Below are 23,311 nucleotides of genomic sequence, written 5' to 3'. Positions count from 1 at the left end.
TGATAGGTGAATTGGCCATTGTAAATTGCCCCTAGTGTAGGTAGGTGGTAGGGAATATGGGATTACTGTAGGGTTAGTATAAATGGGGTGGTTGTTGGTCGGCACAGACTCGGTGGGCCAAAGGGCCTGTTTCAGTGCTGTATCTCTAAATAAATAAATAAACACTGTTTTATTTATTTATTTAGAGATACAGCACTGAGTGTGGTTAAGTGCATATGCAAACTCTCCAGTTTAGGTTGAAGTATTTAAGAAGCAAAAGTGTTAAGTCTGTATTTACAACATTTAAATTAACTCCATATAGATTTAATAGTGCCTAGGATGTTTAAGGAATCACCCTTTCAACCTGGTTTGATGCCACAGTGGAATTGCACTTGTATAGCTGAAGGGATTTAAACAGACTGTAATTGGACTGTTCCATTGTTTATACATGTTTTTGGCTTTGTTTTGTCTTATTACCTTTTTCGGAAGTAAATTCTCCAGGGAGTTTTTTACCACTTCAGTCTCAGTTCGTGACTACCCCTGACTCTGGATTTGTACCTCAACTCTAAGCTGTAGTATAAAAGTACATTTAAAACCCGATGTTCTGCAATGTTGAGACACTGATTAGTTTTGACTTCTCAAATGGAAGGTGCTTGCTAGGTTGTGATCTTTTCAGAGTGAGGAGTCCCTGATGTATCTATACTCTTACATTTTTGCCTTTGCCACCAAGTTTATTATAACTGAAGCTGTTGCACACAATCAGGTGTTAAGCCGGATTGTGTCGATGGTTGGCTGTTAAGCAGCGGTGCTTGTGTGGGATTAACAGCAGTCCTTACAGTGAGAAAGTATATTCTGTTCTGATTTGATTGTTGATAAAACATGTACCTCAGGCGAATGAATGCATAGATGTTGTTTGTGCCTCAAACGTATAGCTAAGAATAAATGCTATCAACAAGTGTACATAAGTATCCAGAGGGCGTCAAACAGTTAATGTAATCAAAAACAAGAAATGCTGGAATCACTCAGCAGGTCTGGCAGCATCTGTGGAAAGAGAAGCAGAGTTAACGTTTCGGGTCAGTGACCCTGCTTCGGAACTGACTCAGTCAGTTCCGAAGAAGGGTCACTGACCCGAAACGTTAACTCTGCTTCTCTTTCCACAGATGCTGCCAGACCTGCTGAGTGATTCCAGCATTTCTTGTTTTTGTTTCAGATTTCCAGCATCTGCAGTATTTTGCTTTTATTTTAAGTTAATGTAATCAGCCTTTTGTGTTGTTTATAATCTAATGTTTTGGCTTGTGTTACCTTGTTAGAAGTAATTTAAAGGGAAAAGTTAATGAGTCGGTGCAGCTGCTATTCATAGATGACATCAAATGAGGCAGTGTTGAATCAACAGTGGATATGACATGAAATAAAAACATATTTTGAATGGAACAATACAAAGTTACTCGGCAACACTTTTTCCTCTTCAGCCCCCAAAGTTAAACAAGGTTATGAAATAAACTATTTCATACTGTATGCTGCCAAATTCTATACAGAGGTAAAAGTTGGATCAGAAATGAAAATCTGTGTCAAAGGCTGGAACAGCTGAGATGAGATTAAATAAAGATCAGCCATGGCAGTGGAAACAATAATGAAATTGGATTAGTTGTAAGCACATCTGGAAAGCACTTTTTTAGGAGGTCATGGTGTGTAGGTGGCGGAGTTTGTGCATGTATATTCAGTAGAAACCGAAAATAGTTGGTTTAGACATGATTCTCCCTGTGTAACAAAATGAAAAGTCTGTTTGTTTATCAAGATTGTGCTTGTGACTTCATTACAAATGGTTTACAAATCTCCCTCGTTGTATTTGCCAGAAAAATCTAAATGGGCTGTTTTGAGGACTGGTTTAAGATGATCTAAAAATGGTAGAAATTGAGTTGAAAGTTTGATCAAGATAGGTGTGTCCATTTCTGGGTTTTTTGTGTGTCCTTTTGAAACGGTGTCACATCTCTGCCCTGCATCTGAGGTTGAGTCCTGATTGCAAATATAGGAAATATGAGGGGTAGAAAATATCTAAATAGGCCTGCAGCACAATGGTGTGGGAGTAAGTTATACAGTTTTTTTTTACTTAAAGCGTTTTTCATGTTTTGAATTCTACTTTTTAAGTTTGTACTTTTAAGGTACTCCATGAACTTAACTGATACTCAAAGTTCCTGTAACACTCGTACATTTGAATTTTCTTTATGATCCAGGTGTGTGCACCTGTAATGTGTGTCCAGGTTTCTCTCTCTCTCTCTCTCTGTCTCGTTTTTCTTCTGATCTAATTTAGTTATGACCCACTTTGGGCAAGTGACCTACTCCTAGCATGATTCATCAGTTTTTCTCTCCAGAGAGATGTGCTTAATGCAATAAGATTATGACTGGGCTACGATTATACATTAACTGTGCCTTACCACCCCGTGGTGCATTCAAGTGGCTGTTTCTCTATCTTGTTATCTTGTAACATTTGTATTTTATGTCTGTATTTCCCCATTATCTTGAGTGACAAATCGCCATTAACCAACAAAGTTGTCGGCAATTTCTCCCAGGCTTCTGTCAGTGTTGCTGGGGCTGAGTAACTTTGCCTGCTTGCTTCCTCTTGTGGGGATGTTATGGTTTATATTTGGTATTTTCCAATGTTTGTATGAGAGAAACTTGACTTTAAGGAATCCTAAATGGAACTTCTAATATGCTGTCACCACACTTGTCATGGTGTGGTTTTAATAATTCTCAGAAATCCTTCTTGCTTTTGAGTTTGTTATTATGTAATTTGTATTTCTTATTTTGAAAAGTGCATATTTTCAAGAGAAATGGGTGACACAGGTAATTAGCAAAATGCCTTTCATTTCTGGGATCTGGATTCAGTAGGAGTCTGTCGGGGTTCTATGTTGAAGTCCCTTGTGAACAATGGGTTACCAGACAAAATTGAGTTGGAACTAAATTAGCAATTTTGCTGAGACTACAATGCCCATTATGGGGAACATGATCATACTGCAGCATTATAGGGTGCTCTTCCAGGAGTAGAGTACAGGTAGCTTTATTTTGCACCTTTACTTTGCTGTACATGGCTTGGGTGTTCTTGATGTGGAAATTGGGGAGCATTAAATTATTTGCCTGCTTCAGTGCAAAGGTTCACCAAATAAATTAAAAATGCAGTTTCCAAGCTACAGTATTCCTTCGTAGGTTTGGTACACACACTAGTGCGCCTATTGCCTCAAGATATTTTCTCACAAAGGCTTGAAATATGTTTCACCCAGAGGAATACATTTCTGTAAAAATCTGTTATTTGAAGAATTTGGAGTCAAAATCAATCTGTTACTTCCTTTTATGACATCAATATTCTGTTTTAATTTGGAGTTTTATACTGATTTCTTGTACTCTAGTTCTATTTTAGAATGTATCTAATTTTCAAATGTTTACCGTGACCTCATGCTGATAATTCTCAAGTGAGATGCTGTTAAACCCATGATTTTACATTTTTAACTTCATTTCCCACACATTCAATAGAATGTGCAAATTTTATTTGATGTTTGTATCTTGCATGTTATAATTGTCCAAATTGAAATGTAGACAACAATTTACAAGTGAACCTGTTAGAAAATGAACCTCATTTTATTAATTAAATGTATTCTCCATTCTCCTTTCATGCTTTCAATATTTTAATTAAGCACACTTTTATAAATGAAAATGCATAAAACTACAAAAAGTTCTAAGGGTTCATTTACAAGTCTTTGAGCTTGGAGTGTTGCAGTTTGCATTCATGGAATGTATTTGGGTACAGTAAATGATAGAGGAGAAAAAACATTTTTAATAAATATGTACACTTTTTTTGCAATGCTTGTAACGGTAAACAAGTACAGCCCAAAGATACTTCAAAGACAAATTGTGTAAGAAATGCAGCAAAATGAGTTAAACACAAACAAATGTTGTACAAGTGTGTTGCTGCCTTATTGAGTAAACAGTACACTTCACAAATCCTTATCTGATTTGCAGGTTCTGGCCTGGTTTGAAGAAGGTGAAGAAACTGTAACTGCCTTTGTGGAACCTTTTGTAATATTATTAATTCTAATAGCAAATGCTATTGTGGGAGTTTGGCAGGTAAGTTATCTTTTGTCATGGATATATTTGGGTATATTTAGCATTGCATTTTAATTAAATTTACTTCATGCAATAAAGCCATTGAGAAGGGTCCATACATTGTGAGGTTTTAACTTCTATGAGCGTATGGTTATATAAAATCAGAGTGGCTCCACTTTTTCCATTCCTGCTCCTCCCATTAAAATTGGTATGTGCATTGCCATCTGGAGGGTCAACTTGAGAGTAGAGATAGTGTTGATATTGACCAATCACTTTTGAGGTTAAAAAAAACTATTGTACATAAAACAACTTGATTTTTCCACTTTGAGGCATTTTCATAATTCTTTTAAAATTATTTTGCTAACTTTATAAACTAGGTTCTATAATTGTGCACAATTGAGTCATTTTTGGTTTCCCGACCTTGCAGTAATTATTGCTTGAAGGGTGGGGAGTGGGGCATACTGATAGAATTAGAGCTAGATCAGTTAGGAGTGAAATCAGGAAGCATTTTTTCATAGTACTAGAAATCTTTCTGTCCCTCAAAGGCAGTGGATGGTGGTTCCATTGGAATCAATTGGCATAGAATTAGGCTAAGAGGTTTAAAAGGGATTCAAGGGAATGTTTTTCACCTAGAGGGTGGTGGGGATCAGGAACTCGCTGCCTGAAAGGGTAGTAGAGACAGAAATCCTCTTAACATTAAAAAGTTGGATATGCACTTGAAGTGCCATAACTTACAAGCCTATGGACCATGAGCTGGAAAGTGAGATTAGGCTGGATGGCTACTTGCCAGGTGGTGGGGACATGATGGGCTGAATGGCCTCCTTCCATGCTGTAAATTTCTATGATTCTAATTTTGAAGACTGAAATTGATGGATTTTTGTTGGTAAGGGTATCGAGGGATATGGAGAAAAGGCAGGTAAATGGAGTTAATGTACAAAATAACCATGATCGAATTGAATGACAACGCAGAGCTGAATGGCCTACTCCTGTTCCTATTATGCTGAGGAAATGGAAGATACTTAACAGTGTTTTGTAAATAATATGGGACAAAGAGCATTGTTACTAAGATGTTGGTTCCAGGTTTATTCGACAGTGAGACGTAGTTGAACTATTGTATTTTGAGTATTCCTCAAGTTCATGACTGAAGAATGGCAGGCAGTTCATTTGGTAGTCCATCTATTTTCCTCAAGGAGAATGGTTGCAGAGCAGAATTTCTATCTCCAGTTGTATTTCCAGTGCTACATTTTTTGAGAGTTCAAGTTCAAGCAGAATTTTGTTTCTTTTTCATTCACTTTTTTTTTGTTTATCCTCCTCTCCTAACTGTTGTCCTAACTCTTGAACGGAGAAGAGTATTGCAGGGTAATATGAGGCATGATGGGTACAATTAGTCCTCATCCGGTTCAGTTTTGAAAACACTTTTTTGCTAGCGTGGGTGAGGGCAGATTGCAAAACATGAACAGAAATTTGTGGTGACTTCATCAGAATTGGTGAGAGTTTTAATCTTGCAGATCAAGTTCCACCACTTCTCTACGCATATCTCTTCAGAATGTCTGTTCGCTTATGAACAAGGTCTTTATCATCTGTTAATTTATTGTGGATGGCTGCATCAATGTCATGGCCTTAACTGAAACCCGGCTGAGGGGTGATGACACCTTGCCACTTAATGGAGCCTCCCTGCCTGGTTACATCTTCCACCATTTGCCCCACCAAGACTGTCACTGTGGCTGTGTGGCGCTTATCACCAGATCACACCGCCTAATCCACCTGCTCCTCTGACACTTTATCCTCCTTTGAGCATCTCACCTTGTTCCACCCCTCTTGTCTCCCTTTTAAAAAATCATTGATCTTTACCGCCCTCCCAATTACAATAAAAATTTTATCACCAAGATATTGTCACTGCTTTCCTCTCTCATCCTCAGTGATTTCAACCTCTATCGCAACTCGCATTGTTCTTTCTCTTCTGAGTTCACTGCCCTCTTAACTTCCCTAAATCTCCCCCTGCATGTAAACTCCCCAACCCATATTCATGGTTACCCCCTCAACCTTGCCATCTCACATCTTGCTGGTCCCATCGTATCAATTACAGGTAAGGTTATCTCTGATCATTTGTATCACTCACCATTCACATCCCCCTTCCACCTCCAACCTGACCTCATTCTGTAATTATCCCTGGGGGAGAAACTATCTATCCCCCAGTTCACTTAAAACTGCACTTTCAAGATCTCAACTATCTAGTTTTTGGCCCTCACAACGTTTCTGCAGCTACTGATTTGCTCAACTACACCCTCACCTTCATGTTCGATGCCCTTGTCTCCAATAAAAAGATCAGTCTCTCTCACCCTGGCTGTTCCCCTGGTACGGCTCTCATCTCTGTTCCTTCAAGTCCAAGTGACGCATACTTGAAAGGATATGGTGGACAACTGATTTAGCCATCTACTGACAGATTTGGCTGGACCATATAAAACACTATCTGGTCCTGCTGTCGTTTGATAAAACTGCTCACTGTTCCAGGATCATTTTGGAATGCAAAGATAGCGTCTGCGTCTGTGAAATCTGCTATCATCAGCCCTCTCCTCAAAAAGAAACACTTGACCCCACTGCCCTTGCAAACTACTGTCCCATCTCCAACCTCCCTTTCCTCTCCAAAGCCCTTGAAAATGTTATCCCCTCCCAAATACATACCCATCTTTCCTGGAACTCCATGCTTGACTCCCTGGAATCAGATATCTGCTCCTGCCACTGTACTGAAACAGCTCTTGTCAAAGTCACTAATGGCATCCTATGTGACTGTGACAAAGATAAACTTTCCCTCCTCGTCCCTGTCAACCTGTCCGTTGTCTTTGACATGGTTGACCATGCTATTCTCCTCTGATGCCTCTGCATTGTCCAGTTGGGTGGGACTGCTCTCACCTAGTTCCATTCTTACCTACCTAATTGTAGCCGGAATATCACTTGCAATGATTTCCCTTCCTGCTCCTGCACCGTTAACTGTGGTGTCCCCCAGCATCTATCCTTGGCCCCCTCCCAAGCCCCTATTTCTCATTTACTGCCCCTCAGTGACATCATCCGAAAGCACAGTGTAAGTTTTCACATGCACGCTGACACCATTCAGCTCTACCTCACCGTCTGTCAACGACTCCATTTTTGCTAAATTATCAGCCTGCTTATCTGGCATCCAGAACTGGATGAGCAGAAATTTCCTCCAATTAAATATTGGGAAGGCTGAAGCCATTGTTTTCAGTCCCTGCTCCAAACTCCGTTCCCTAGCTACTGACTCCCTCCCTCTCCCTGGCAACAGTCTGAGATTAAACCAGTCTGTTTGCAACCTTGGTGTCCTATTTGATCCTGAGATGAGCTTCCTACCTCTCATTCATGCCATCACCAAGATTGCCTATTTCCACCTCCATAACTTCGCCCCTATCTCTGTTCATCTGCTGCTGACACCCTCATTCATGCCTTTACCTCTAGACTTGACTATTCCAATGTACTCCTGGCTGGTGTCTCACATTCTACTCTCCGTAAACTTGAGGTCGTCCAAAACTCTGCTGCCCATGTCTTGCACTAAGCCACGTTCCCCTATTACCCCTGTGCTCACTGACCTGCATAGGATCCTGGTCAAGCAACTTCTTGATTTTAAAATTCTCATCCTTGTTTTCAAATCCCTCCATGGCCTCGCCCCTTCCTATCTTTGTAATGTCCTCTAGTCCCACAACCCTCTGAGATATCTGCGCTCCTCCAACTCTGGCCTCTTATGCATCCCTGATTTTAATTGCTCCATCATTGATGACTGTGCCTTCAGTTGCCTAGGCCCTAAACTCTGGAATGCCCTCCCTTCACCTCTTTGCTTCATTTTCCTCCTTTTAAGGCACTCCTTAAAACCTACCTCTTTTACCAAGCTTTTGGTCATCTGACCTAATATTTCCTTTTGTGGCTTGATGCCATATTTATTTTATAATGCTCCAGTAAAGCACCTTGGGACATTTTATGATAAAAGGTGTTATATAAATGTTTTTTTTAGCTCTAAGGTTGTTCATGTATAAATTGCAAAGTTCAGATACTTTAGCTAATGTAAGTGCTCTTGTTTGTAATAACCTTACTAATGTTATATGAAAAAAGTTGAACCCCCCCCCCCCCCACCCAAGGCCAATTCAGTGAAAAAGGTACTACAAAATTCCTGTCCAAATCACTGAAGGTGATCTAAGCAAGTTCCATGAGGCATATTGCCCATTACCCACCTACCATGTGCTAACCTCAACTGTAAACTCATTCCAGAAACTTGTTCCAAAGGTCAGTGACCCTCTGAAATGCAAATAACTTGTCTAGCCTAGTTCTTGACTTGCATCACTTACCTGCATAAGTTCAAAAATGGAGAAGTCAGGAAGTTTATAGGCCAATTGTTTTGCCTCAATTGCTGGAAAACATTTGGAGTTCACAACATGGTTTGAAACTGGTGAACATTTATGAAGGCAGGAACAGTTGAAATGAATTTGTAAATGGTGAATTATATTTGACTAATTTTAACTTTAAGTGAATCTGTGTGCACTTGATTAGAATGTGGTGGATGCTGTATATTTTGCATTTTCAGAAAATGTTTTTGATGAGACTTATTACACAAATTGAGGCATGTTGTAGCTGCGTGGCCAAGGGCCAGAAAGTAAATAATGAGGATAGATTGGCATTTGTTAAGATTAATGGGGCGTAGATAGTGATGTGCCTCAGGGATCTATCCTCTGATGAGGTTTTTTTTCCATTTATATGCAGGTTGTTGGAAGGGGGAGTGTTTTTATCACATGGACATTGAGGCAGAGACTACAATTTATTTTAAAGGAATTGGAAAGAAAAGAAGATAAAGCTGTTGGGGAAAGGGAAGAGATATAAGAATAGACTAAGTAATTATGCAATGAGAAAGGGCTAATTAATCTTGTAAAAGAACCTTTAGGGATGAGTGACCATAATAAGATAGAATTTTATATTATGTTTGAAAGTAGAATTTTGCATTATGTTTGAAAGTGAAGTAGTTCAATCTGAAGCCAGGATGTTAAATTTGAGCAAAGGAAATTATGAAGGTATGAGGGGCAAATTGGCTGAGGTGGATTGGGAAAATACATTAAAAGGTATAACTGTACATAAGCAATGGATAGTCTTTAAAGAAATATTTATATAGTTTACAGCAACATTCCGTCAAGGCACAAAAACGCCAAAAGTAAAGGCAGTCAATCGTGGATAACTAAGTTAAGGATTGTATAAGATTAAAAGAAAAAGCCTGTAAAGTTGCCAAAAATAGTAGTAAATCTGAGGTTGGGAGGATTTTAGAATACAGCAAAGGAGGATGAAGAAACTGATAATGGGAGAATAGAATATGAATGTAAGCTAGCAAAAAATATAAAAATGGACTGTAAAAGCTTCTGCAAGTATGTAAAAAGGAAACATTTGGCTAAGACAAATGTGGGTCCATTACAGGCGCAGTCAGGAGAATTTATAATGGGGAATAGAGAAATGGCAGAGAAGCTAAATGAATACTTTGTGTCTGTCTTCACTGAGGAAGATGAAAAAAATCTCCCAGAATTAGAGATCCAAGGGATTAGGGCAATGAGGAATTGAAGGAAATTATTACTATTATTATTAAGAAGGCTGTATTGGAGAACTTAATGGGGCTGAAAGTTAATAAGTACCCAGGACCTGATATTCTACATCCCAGAGTGTTGAAAGAGGTAGCTATGGAGATAGTGGATGCATTGGTGATCATCTTCCAAAATTCTATAGATTCTGGAGCGGTTCCTGCAGATTGGAAGGTCGCAAATGTCACTCCACTATTTAAGAAGTGGGGGGAGAGAGAAAACAAGGAATTACAGACCGGTTAGCCTTTCATCAGTCTTCGGGAACATTTTAGAATTTATTCTAAAGGATGTGATAAATGGACACTTGGATAATAATGATCTGATTGGGCATAGTCAATATTTGATTTATTAATGGGAAAGCATGTTTGACAAACCTGTTGGAGTTTTTTTGAGGTTGTTACTAACAGAATTGATAAAGGGGAGTATCCTTGGAAATAGTGTCCCTGGTTCTAGACTCCCTAACCAGGGGAAACATCTTACCTGCATCTACCCTGTCTACCCCTTTAAGTATTTTGCAGGTTTCAATGAGATCACCTCTCATTCTTTGAAACTCTCTGGAGAATACAGGCTCACTTTGATTTTCAGAAGGCTTTTGATAAAGTCCCCCACAGGAGGTCAGTTAGCAAAATTAAAGCACATGGGATAGGAGGTAATATACTGGTATGGATTAAGGATTGGTTAACAAGCAGAAAGCAGGGAGTAGGAATAAACGGGTCATTCTCACGTTGGCAGGCTGTGACTAGTGGGGTATCACAGAAATCTGTGCTTTGGCCCCAGCTGTTCACAAAATATATCAATGATTTGGATGTGGGGACCAAATGGTTCCATTTGTGTCCAACTTGTTTCCAATTTCACAGATGACACAAAACTAGGTGGGAATGTGTTGTGAGGAAGATACAAAGTGACTTCAAGGGGATTTGGACAGACTTAGTGAGTGGACAAGAATGTGGCAGATGGAATATAATGTGGCAAAATGTGAGGTTATCCATTTTGGTAGCAATAGATGTGCAGAGTATTTCTTAAATGGTAAGAGATTAGAAAGTGCAGATGTACAAAGGGATCTGGGTGTCCTTGTCGATAAGTCACTGAAAGCTAACATGCAGGTGCAGCAAGCAACTAGGAAGGCTAATGGTATGCTAGCCTTTATCGCAAGAGGATTTGAGTACAGGAGTAGTGAAGTTTTGCTTCAATTGTATAGAACCTTGGTTCAACCGCACTTGGAGAACTGTGTGCAGTTTTGGTCCCCTTGCTTTGGGAAGGGTATTATTGCAATGAAGGTTCACCAGACTTGTTCCGGGATGGAGATTGTGGAAACTGGGCCTGTATTGTCTAGAGTTTCGAAGAATGAGAGGTGATCTCATTGAAACCTACAAAATACTTAGTGATAGATAGGGTAGATGCAGGTAAGATGTTTCCCCTGATTGGGGAGTCTAGAACCAGGGGACACAATTTCAAAATAAGGGGGAAGCCACTTAGGACCGAGATGAGGAGAAATTTCTTCAGAGGATTGTGAATCTTTGGAATTCTCTACCCCACAGGGCTATGGAAGCTCAGTCATTGGGTATGTTTGAAGCAGAGATTGACAGATTTCTAAATGACATAAGGTGATATGAGGATAGTGTGAGGAAAAAGGCGTTGAAGTGGATGATCAGCCATGACTGTATTGAATGGCGAGGCAGGCTTGATGGGGTGAATGGCCTACTCCTGCTCCTATTTCCTAACTAGCTATGCTGAAGAACTGTGGCATGAGCTGAATGGCAGTCCTCTATACTGTAACTTTTATGTATCTGTGGAAAAAGTGGATCTTCAGCATTCAGCTGAGATCTTGCAGCATATATTATCTTGTTGGTTTTCCTAAGGGATTGGAGCAATTATATATCTGCATAATTTTTTTTTTTTAAGAAACCTTGCTCCTGAAGTTTAAGCAGGTAATAACAGATCTCGCAGTCATAACCTAAATTGGAGCACATGTAAGTTTTATATGATGGCTATTAAGCAAGAGTCCATGCACATTACTAAAACAAATTGAGGTGTATCAATCTGGATAACAAATCAACATTTTTTTGTGAATTGGCAGGTTCAGTTCAACCTTTCAAATTGTTTACAATCTGAAATTAATATTTGTTTAATGACCTGATTTAAGCAAATGCGAATACATGGTTCAGTGCAGAACACTCAGATTTGCTTTGAGAAAAGGCAATAATCTATGTTTGAAGTGGCTCATTTCTCTCAAAGTAGATTATTATTGACAAAAGGATGGGTTTACTGTTAACAATATACCATTGAATTTAGTTTGATTGGCACTGGTATTGCTGCTGACACTCTGCCATTGTGCTATATTAGGGTATTCTTTCACAGGATCTGCCATGTGACCCCCATCAGCTGGGAGAATAGATATAATTCTAAACCAAATTTCTGGCTCAGATTTAAGTAGATGATTTTGTTGAACAGAAAGCATACAAATTCACTGGTATTTTGCGACAAGAGGCTTTCAAGTGGTTGCTATGGTTAGCTGTTGCGTTGAAAGTGATTACTTAATTATGAAATGTGGAAATATGACTTATTTTTGTGCTCAAACATTTAACTGTTACACCACTAGCTTTTTTTTTATTACTAAATTCATAGGAATAAGGGTAAGTCATTTGTCCCTTGAGTTTGTTTTAATGTTACTGAGCACCTGACTTTTTTTCTGCAGCAATGTTTCTTGTCTTCTGTGTTGGTTTTGTTGCAGTAAATTTATAATAAGTCTGACCATTCAAGTAATAGCATAGACTTTTTTTTTTGGTGTGCTGTATGCTGAAGTCAGGTACCAAAATATACCTCACTCACTCTAACCTGTCTCCCCCTGAACTTGCTGCACTCTGTTCTCTCCGGTCTAACCCAAACATTGTGATCAAACCTGCAGACAAAGGTGGTGCTGTTGTTGTCTGGTGTACTGACCTCTACTGTGCAGAGGCTGAGTGCCAACTCTCAGACACTTCTTCCTATCTCCCCCTGGACCATGACCCCACCACCGAACATCAGGCTACTGTCCACAGGACTGTCACTGATCTCATCTCCTTCGGCGATCTTCCTTCTACAGCTTCCAACCTCATAGTCCCGCAACCCCGGACAGCCCGCTTCTACCTCTTTCCTAGAATTCACAAACAGGACTGTCCTGGCAGATCCATCATTTTAGCCTGTTCCTGCCCCACTGAACTTATTTATTCCTATCTTGACTCTATCTTTTCTCTGATGGTCCAGTCTCTTCCCACCTACATCTGTGACTCTTCTGACACCCTATGTCATTTTGGCAATTTCCCGTTTCCTGGCCCTAACTGCCTCCTCTTCACTGTATGACTCTTTGACTATGGATGTCCAATCTCTGTACGCCTCCATCCCCCACCAGGATGGTTTGAGGGCTCTCCGCTTCTTCCTTGAACAGAGGCCCAACCAGTCCCCATCCGCCACCACCCTCCTCCGCTTGGCTGAACATGTTCTCCCATTGAACAACTTCTCCTTCAACTCCACTCATTTTCCTTCAGGTATAAAAGGTGTTGCTCTGGGTACCCACATGGGTCCTAGTTATGCCTATCTTTTTGTGGGATATGTCGAACATTCCTTATTTCAGGCCCCCTCCCCCAACTCTCTTCTGGGTACATTGATGACTGTATCGGTGCCATTTCCTGCTCCCACCCCGAACTGGAAAATTTTATGAACTTTACTTCCAATTTCCACCCTTCTCTCACCTTTACATGGTCCATCTCTGTCACTTCCCTTCTTTGACTTCTCTGGGGATAGGATGTCCACTAATATTCATTATAAGCTCACTGACTCCCACAGCTACCTTGACTACACTTCTTCACACCTTGCCTCCTGTAAGGACTCCATTCTATTCTCCCAGTTTCTCCGTCTCCGATGCATCTGCTCTGATGTAACCTTCCACAACAGCGCCTCTGATGCGTCTTCTTTTTCCCTCAACCAAGGATACCCCCCCACTGGTTGACGGGGCTGTCATCTGTGTCTGGCCCATGTCCCACATTTCTGCCCTCACTCCCAGAACTGCGACAGGGTTCCCCTTGTCCTCACTTTCCACCCCAGCAGCCTCCACATCTGGAGGATCATCCTCTGTCACTTCCGCCACCTCCAGTGTGCTGCCACTACCAAACACATCTTCCCCCTCCCCTGTCAGCATTCCGAAGGGATCGTTCCCTCCGTGACACCCTGTTCCATTCCTCCATTACCTCAACACCTCGTCCCCTTCCCACGGCACCTTCCCATGCAATCGCAGGAGGTTTTTTGCTGAACGCTTCCGCTCAGTCCGAAAGCATGACCCCGAGCTTCTGGTTGCTTGCTATTTCAACACTTGCCCCCCTGCTCTCATGCCAATATTTCTGTCTTTGGCCTGCTCTAGTGTTCCAGTGAACATCAACGCAAGCTGGAGGAGCAGCACCTGATCTTTCGATTAGGCACTCTACAGCCTTGCGGACTGAACTTTGAGTTCAATAACTTCAGAACATGACTGGCCTTTTAAAAATATTTTTTAAACCATGTGCCTGCTTTTCATGTAGTCAGAGCTGCTCATTATTCCGCTATTAGCACTCTGTCTTTCACCACAAGCATTAACACACGCTTTGCCTTTGTCCCAGGACAGCTTTGTTAGTTAATCACCCTCTGCCCTATGAAACACCTTACCTTTTTGTTCTTTCCCCAACCCCCCCCTTCGCTTCACTTGCTTAAAACCTAATTCTTTTCTAACCTTTGCCTGTTCTGATAAAAGGTCATGGACCTGAAACATTCACACTGCTTCTTTCTCCACAGATGCTGCCAGACCTGCTGAGTATTTCCAGCACTTTCTGTTTTTGTTTCAGATTTCCAGCATCTGCAGTATTTTGTTTTTATTTACCAAAATATAATGCTGCCAAGTCTGGTAATGTGTCAATAAAGTATTGCAGGGGTCAAGAATATTCTTGACATCTCTTAGTGCAGACCTACTATACCAAATAACAATTAACACAGTGCATCAGTTGATCTCTGCTTTGAGATGGAGGGCTAGAAGAAGGGAACCTGTTCTTTCAGTTCAAACAATCATCCATTTTAACTCTGTTCACATCACCTTATTGTGCTTGTTTGAGGAATCTTATTTGTATTCACAGCAAGGCAGTCTTGATCTTTTTGACTGACCTTGTTTTATTTGTAGGGGTGGTGAGAAAAGGGTTAATAATGTGCTCTGACTAGCCAACTTCCATTCATGGCAGTTTGTGTATACTTTTGTAGACACTTTTATGATTTTTCTTTTAAAAGAAAAGTTTTTGGAATATATATTTTTTTTAAAAGTTGCCTCACTTAACGTGACTGGCACAGACTCCACTTTACAGTTAAATCCTTTCTATGGTGGAAAATTAGCCAGATAAAAGCACAGCATGTACAGGTGGAAAACCTTGCATAATCTAGCTGTTTAGTGGCATCAATGTGTTAATTGGTAGAAGTAGAATGCCAACATGTGCCCCTCACTTCTGCCCCTCTCTCACCACCACAACTTGCTGTCTCAGCTGAAGCTTGGCATAATAGATCTCTTAATGTGAGTTGTTGACGAGGCTTGAGTGTGAAATGTCATGTAACATTCCAAACGTTTGCGTACAGAATGCCTTTTCAAGTATCTGCTTGTTTGCAAGAGATAAAACAAAAGGCCATTTGGAAACTTTCCCTTTTGGGCATAACCAGTTTGCGGCAAATGCGTGGTGACTAAGCTGTCTTGCTTGCTTTTTTTCCTAAACTCCTTGCTCATTACAGATGGGCACTTCAGTAGAAAGTGAGTGGGATCAACTGCCTTTTACTCCTGTCTGCTCCCCATCCCAAGTCTGGGGATGTTTAGGCTATTTTAAAGTGCTCTATTTAACCTCTGCCCCTTCTCCCATCTGGGCTGGGCATGAACTAGATAAAGAAAAGAAACCTTCCTGGTCTACGTGACTCAGTCCTGTATAAATGGAGCAATTATTCATTGAGCAGCCACTTCAATTTTGTTTGTAATTATTTGATAACACCAGGGATTTCACTGCATAGTGAACGGAACAAATAGTTTGGAAATTAGAAATACCATTGCAATCCAACAGTTTTTTTAAAGTATAGCACAATTGTTTTACATTTTAATAAATTAAAAAAGAAGTTGCATTTATATAGCTCCTTTTCAGGATGTTCCGAAGTATTTTAAAGCCAATGAAGTGTTTTCATTGTTGTAATAAAGGAAAACAACAGTCAATTTGAGCACAACAGCATCCCACAAATAGCAATATAATAGAACCATAGAAAATTTACAGCACAAAAAGAGGCCATTCAGCCCATCATTTCTGTGTGGCTGAAAAAACTAGCCGCCCATCTAAGCCCACCTTCCAGCATCTGGTCCGTAGCCTTGCTGGTTACAGCACTTTAGGTGCAGTGCCAGGTACCTTTTTTTTAAAAAATGAGTTGAGGGTTACTGCCTCCACTGCCAATCTGGGCAGTGAATTCCAGACATTCACCACCTTCTGGGTGAAAAAGTTTTTCCTCATGTCCCCTCTAATTCTTCTACCAATCACCTTAAATCTGTGTCCCCTGGTAATTGACCTCTCCGCTAGGGAAAATGGGTCCTTCCTATCTACTCTATCTAGGCTTCTCTTAATTTTGTGAACCTCAATTAAGTCCCCACTCAGCCTCCTATGTTGTAACGAAAACAACCCGAGCATATCCAATGTTTCCTCATAGCTGCAATTTTCCAGCCCTGTCAACATTCTTGTAAATCTCCTCTGTACTCTCTCCAGAGCAATTATGTCCTTCCTGTTATGTGGTGACCAGAACTGTACGCAATACTCCAACTGTGGCCTAACCAGCATTTTATACAGTTCTAGCATTACATCCCTGTTTTTATATTCTATACCTTTTCCAATAAAGGAAAGCATTTCATTTGCCGCCTTCACCACTCTGTCTACCTGTCCTGCCACCTTCGGGGACCTGAGGGCATGTACTCCAAGGTCTCACTTCTACCCCCCTCAATATCCTCCTGTTTATTGTGTATTCCCTTGCTTTATTTGCCCTCCCCAAATGCATTACCTCACACTTCTCCGGATAAAATTCCATTTGCCACTTTTCCGCCCACTCAACCAAACCATTGATATCATTCTGGAGTTTACAGCTACCCTCTTCACTATAAACTACACAGCCAATTTTTGTCATCTGCAAATTTCCCAATCATGCCTCCCACATTTAAGTCCAAATCATTAATATATACCACAAACAGCAAGGGACCCAACACTAAGCCCTGTGGAACGCCACTGGAAACCGCTTTCCATTCGCAAAAACATCTGTCGACTACTACCATTTGTTTCCTGTCGGTCAATTTTGGAACCAACTCTCCACATCCCTTTGTATCCCATAGGCGTTTAATTTTCTGACCAGTCTGCCATGTGGGACCTTGTCAAATGCCTTACTAAAATCCATGTAGACAGCATTCACTGCACTACCCTCATCAATACTCCTTGTTACTTCCTCAAAAAATTCAATTAAGTTGGTAAGACACCACCTTCCCTTAACAAATCCATGCTGACCATTCCTCATTAATCCATGCCTTTCTAAGTGACAGTTAATCCTCTCTCTCAGAATTGATTCTAATAATTTACCCACCACTGAGGTCAGACTGACCAGCCTATAATTATTTGGCCTATCCCTTGCACCCTTTTTACACAATGGTACACCGTTTGCAGACCTCGAATCCTCCAGTACCTCGCCTGTATCTAGTGAGGATTTGAAGATGATCCTCAGAGCATCCGCTATTTCATCCCTGGCTTCTTTTGACACCATGGGATACAATCCATCTGGCCCTGGTGACTTATCCACTTTCAAGGATGTCAGACCCTCTAGTATTTCCTCTCATTATGCTTATCATATCTAATATTTCACACTCTTCCTGTTTAACTACAATGTCTGCATCATCCCTCTTCATTGTGAAGACAGAGACAAAGTACTCGTTAAGAACCCTGTCGACATCATCTGCATTCACAGATAAGTTCCCTTGTACATCTCTGATCGGCCCTACCCTTTCCTTAGTTATCCTCATGCGCTTAATGTACTGATAAAACATCTTTTGGGTTTTCCTTGATTTTACCTGCCAATATTTTTTTTCATGTTCTCTCTATGCTTTGCTACTATCCTTTTTTACTTAACCCCTGCACTTTTATACTCCTCAAGGCTTTCTAAAGTATTAAGGTTTTTGTGACTGTCATTAGCTTTCTTTTTCTGCTTTATCTTACCCTGTAAGCTTCTAGATAACCAGGGAGCTCTAGATTTGGCAGCACCACCCTTTTTCTTTGTGGGGACATGCCTACACTGTGCCCATAGAATCTCGCTTTTGAATGCCTCCCACTGGTTTGCCACAGATTTTCCTTCAAGTAGCTGTATGCAGTCTACTCCAAAATGTTCACCTACTGCTACTTCATTCATTTGCCCAGCTTCGTTTCCTAAGACTAAATCTAGAATTGTTCCCCCTCTTGTTGGGTTTGTTATGTGCTGGCTAAAAAAAAAAAGTTCTCTTTGTGCCCTTCACACTGTTTGTATCCCAATTAATATTGGGGTAGTTGAAATCCCCAACTATTATTGCCCTATTGTTTTGATAGTGACCAGATTTTTTTAAAAATGACTTTAGTTGAAGGATAAATAATACACCAGGGATAACTCTCCTTTGCTCTTTGAAACAGTGATATGGGATCTTTTATGCCTATCAAAGTGAGCAGAAGGAGCCTCTGTTTAATGTCTCATTCAGAAGATGGGTGAAAAACATTAAGAATAAACAAAGTTATTAAACTTTAGTGGAGTCAGAGTGAAATATAACATGTGCTAAGCAGATGACTGTCACATAAAGTACCAAGTCATGAAAGTTAATATTGATTTTGACAAATTAGGAATTTTTATAATCTGTTCCTATAAGTGCCAGTGCTTCAGTGGTCCTGAGAAATAACATGTCTTTAAGCCCTTTTTTGATAGAAAGTTAAACTTTGCCAGATGTGTTATTCTTAGATTCAACAGCATGTCATTTATACTTCTTGGCTATTTCCATACTCTGAAAAATTCTTGTAGTCTTCGCTTGTGATGATGGATGCTGCCAGTGATGTGTTTTGAGAAATGGGCTTCCGTGGTTATTTTTGTTGGCACTAGTCCTCATTGTAGAACTCCAAACATTGGCACCAAATCTTACTGGTTGTCTTTTGCAGAGAAACACTGTGTAGGAAATATCGGTGCAGCATGTACGGAAAATCTGTTGGCAAATTTTCTAAATCATGAACAACTTTTCTCCCCCCTGCCCTATCTGCTCTTTCAGGAAAGGAATGCAGAAAATGCTATTGAAGCCCTTAAAGAATATGAGCCTGAAATGGGGAAGGTTTATCGACAAGACAGAAAGAGTGTACAGAGGATCAAGGCCAGAGAGCTTGTCCCTGGAGATATAGTAGAAGTGGCAGGTAAGTGAAATTCAGTATATTGATGCATAGCCTGGTAACTTTCTCAAATGCTGACATTTGGTCTAATTGAACTGTATAAAATTCATACACCAGATAAGAGAGACCCATGTACCCTGAGCCACATGTATGTGATATTGACGTATGTTTGCACAGACTGACCAATATCAATCCTGCTGTAGTCAGATATTTGCATGTCTTGATTTGTGTCTACAGTTGTACACCTAACTGAATGTAAGTCTGTAACAGCGTATCCAGTCTTGCTATGTGCTGGTATGGTTTTGTGCAACTGTTCTCATAACTCATAAGATGGGAGACATGTTAAGTTGTGTAGATAAGAATAGGAAATTACAAAGAGCCATGGACAGTCTAAGTGAGTGGGAAAAATTGTGGCAGATAGAATTCATTGTGGAGAAGAGTGTGATCATCCACTGTGAATCTGATACAAATTGAGATTTTCTTACTGGCAAGGGGCTAGGAGCTGTGGCAGATCAAAGGGGAATTAGGTGTCAATGTGCACAAATCACCGAAAGCTAGTGCACAGGTACAAAAACTCTGAAGTAATGGCTAATGGAATACTAAATGAGGAAGCTTCAAATAATAGAGTCTTGGTCAGATCCTATCAAGGATACCCTTCAGTTGTAAACACGAATCATTAGGAACCTTGGCTTTGGGTAGCACAGATTCACCGGAATGATACTGGGGTTTAAAGGATTAAATTAGGAGGACAGGTTGCATAGACTTGGTTTGTGTTCCTTCTGGTTTAAAGGTGATCTAATTGAGTTCTTTTAAAATGTGAAAGGGATTCAATTGGGTAGGTACTTTGTGGGGAATCCAGAATAAGGGGACGTAGTCTTAAAATTGGAGCTCAGTCATTGAAGAATGAAATCAAGAAATGCTTTTACACAAAAGGGCACTGGACATCTTCAACTTATTTTCTCGCAAAAGATGCTGGGTCAGTTGGAATTTTCAAGACTGAGGTCGATAGATTTTTAAGGTGTTGAGGGATATGGAGCAAAGGCAGATAAAGCTGAGCTGCATATCAGCCATGATCCAATTAAATGGCAGAGCAGACGCGCGAGGCTGAATGGTCAGTGCCTAATCTTATGGTTCCTATTTAGATGTAAATGTGATTTCTGCTGGGATGTCTCCATGAATAGTTGGGAATTGGAATGCGAGAAACAAAATGTTACAAAAAATTGACCGACATATCTGTTTGGAATGTTTGTACCCTGGACACTACCAAGTATTCAGAAGTTATATTTGTTGTCAAAATTGGCCCCCAAAACCCCCACTGTAGGTTACAGAACAGTTTAGCAGCTATATTACATAATCTGGCACACTGATCAGCTTGCTGTTGCTATATTCTTTATCAATGAGGCTAAAGTGTGACTTTAGCAGGCAAAACTGCTTCGAAAAAAGGCATTGTGGCTGCTTTCTAGGATAAATAAGTCAAACTGAATGCTGCAGGCTAAGAGAAAATTATTTGATCAATACTGGTTTATTCTAAGAATGAACATCCTTGGTTGCAAGCTTAAAACTTGGAGCTATAATTTTTGGTTTTCAGCTAGCTGAAATTGGGGAGGTGGGGGGAGAAGGAGAGTTGCCACAAATCTTTCAAAATGCTGAACTGTGTGTGTGTGTGTGTTTATTTTATTATAGACCAGTGTGGAAAAGAGAAGCTGTGTAGATGATATTGAGAATATTTAAATTGCACCTAATGGAATTTTTTTCCCACTAGGGAATCAATTTTCATTTGCCCTCCATCATTTATCCTTTGATGTAATAGAACTGTGCAAATACTTTGCTTGATTAGAGGACATTAGGGTATTGGTATTCAGTGTGTTCTTTATCGTGTATGTGATGAGAATAATGTGGTTAGAAACTGAAATGTACAAGTGATAGTCAGTGAGTAGGAGGGGAAGAATAAACTGAACTTAAAACAAAGATTTGAGGAAACATTTGAGAGCACAAAAATAAGACGTAACTGTGTTTTAAGTTGGTTAATTCATTGTATTTGCTCTCTGCCTCAATTTAGCTTCTATATTCTTCAAAATTGATCCAAGCTATTATCTTTGGGCTTCGTAAGAAATCAAAGAATGATTGTGAACACGATTATTGAGTTATTTTGAAGAAATGGAAATTTACAGTCTTTCCCTATTGACAGATTGAGAAGGAGCAGACTGTGTTGGCATATATGCTAATGCAGCAGGATAAAAATACGATCAAAAGAATTGTAGCAGAATGGGAGCATCATTTAGTTTGTGATCCCAAATTCAGAATAGTTATTAGTTTAAGTATCTGTCTTTGTAAAGTACTTGCAGAATGTTGAATTGATATTGATAAGTTTCACCCTAAAGGGTCCCAATTTAGGTTGGAGAATTGAGGCTAATCTCTATTTCCTAGTTACTGTACTTCAACGTTTTTAAGTATCTTTTCCTCCTAGTTTCCCCCTCCCCCTTTATTCTCTTTGGGTCTTTCCAGGCCCCCATGGCTAGGCAGTCAAACTCTCTGCTTTACCTTCCAGGAGAGAGAGAATCTTCCTCTGCTTGATGCTTCTTATAGTGGTGGAGCTAGCATAGGAGACTAGAGCCAATTGTGGATCAAAGGTCCCTGTCTTGAATTTGTACTGTTAATGGCGCATAAAACAGGACAAAAAAGCTGAAGAAAATATAAGGCAAAAAGAAGTGACAAGCACCTGTGAAACAAAAAACTGGGAATTTCTGTGCCATATTGACTTTATGGTTTTTGAGGAGACACCTGCCCTCCTCGTCCCTAACCTGCACTTTTAGACAGAGAGCTGCATGCTTTTGTTTTCTTGTCGTGCTTGATTTTGATTTTCATGGAATTATCTAGGTGAGCACAAGTTATACTTAATAAAGAAATGCCTAGGATCAAATTTAACCAGACTACGCAATTTCCCAAATGTGACTATCACTAGTTAAGCTGTTTGCTTTGCATCAGTGTTTGAAGCTTTTGAGTCATGGTTCTGTGACATGACTGTTTGTACCATTTGTTTGATCGAATTGTACTCTGACCAGGTGAATTCTAGGTATGCTTAGTGGAAACTTGGTGTATCACCTGATAAACTAGATCCTGCCCTTTCTCCCCCTGCAGTAAGTGAATTTTCTTTCAACTGTGCAGAGAATGAAGCAGTTAAATTCCCTCCATTTTCTGTTTCATCTTGCCCCACCTGATGGATTTATAGGGATGGAATAAAGACTGATGAGCTTATAATTTAAAACCAGCTTCTGTTTTGAGGCACTGTTCAGAAGTCAAAAGCTCTGTGAATAATCAAGTAGATTTATATCAGCCGTGTTCCATTTTGATGTGTTTTTCTTGCAGTGTCTCTCAAGTGATTGATTTGGTTAAAGTTTCTACCTGCATGATGTTAGTACAAGTACAGCAGAAAAGATAAATGAGTACTGCAGTCTAGCTTACTTCTGTATCCTAGTGTATAGATACACAAGATAATGTAAAGTGTAACAATTTGCAACTATATAACCCCTTTAATAGTGAAACATCTCATGGTGCTTCACAGGAGCATAATCAAACAAAATTTGACACCAAGCCACATCATGAGATGTTTGGACAGCTGACCAAAAGCTTGAATAAGGAGGTTGGTTTTACAGAGCATCTTCAAGGAAGAGAGGCTGCGAGAGGCAGCAGGCTGAGCGGTTTAGGGAGGGAATTCCAGATTTTGATGATTTTGGCCTGACAAGGCCACTGGTCCATCTAACCTACCCTTCCAGATCTCTCATCTGTTTCCTTGCCTTGATTCTGTACCTAATATTTCCCTTCCTAATAAGTGAATCCAGTTCTTTTCAAAAACTGACTTTGTCCACAATCTTCAATGGTGATCTGTTCCACAGGTCTATCACCCAGTTACTAAAAAAAAAATTGCCTTAACTTCCCAATTCCTTTTGACACTCTTAACTGTAAATTGTGTCCCCTTAGTCAAATCATGCGACTGAACTTTTCTGGAACAACTTGTTCTATCAAACCCCTTCTCTCCAGTGAGTGAAATCCCAGGGTCGACAGTTTTTCTTCAGAGCCCAGTCCTCTAAACTCATTAATCTACCTCCTCTGGACTCCTCAAATAATTCTATATCTATCCTGTAATACAGAGAACAAAAACTAAATACCACACTCCAGAGG

General features: G+C 40.1%; 1 protein-coding gene across 2 annotated transcripts in view; it reads left to right on the top strand.

Moving 5' to 3' along the window:
• Window positions 1-23,311, top strand: part of LOC137382695 (sarcoplasmic/endoplasmic reticulum calcium ATPase 2) — a 108,481-nt gene that overhangs the window by 12,852 nt on the left and 72,318 nt on the right. For both annotated transcript variants that reach the window (XR_010977260.1, XM_068054985.1), the window contains exons 4-5: window positions 3,991-4,095; window positions 19,018-19,156. Coding sequence is in view for 1 of the 2 variants with exons in the window: in XM_068054985.1 (XP_067911086.1) it covers window positions 3,991-4,095; window positions 19,018-19,156 (244 nt within the window). In the remaining variant the exon portion in view is untranslated. The remainder of the gene's footprint in view (window positions 1-3,990; window positions 4,096-19,017; window positions 19,157-23,311) is intronic.

This window comes from Heterodontus francisci, chromosome 23 (genome assembly GCF_036365525.1).
Source record: "Heterodontus francisci isolate sHetFra1 chromosome 23, sHetFra1.hap1, whole genome shotgun sequence".
NCBI classification, from domain to species: Eukaryota; Metazoa; Chordata; class Chondrichthyes; order Heterodontiformes; family Heterodontidae; genus Heterodontus; species Heterodontus francisci.
This window is presented reverse-complemented; position numbering and strand designations above follow the sequence as displayed.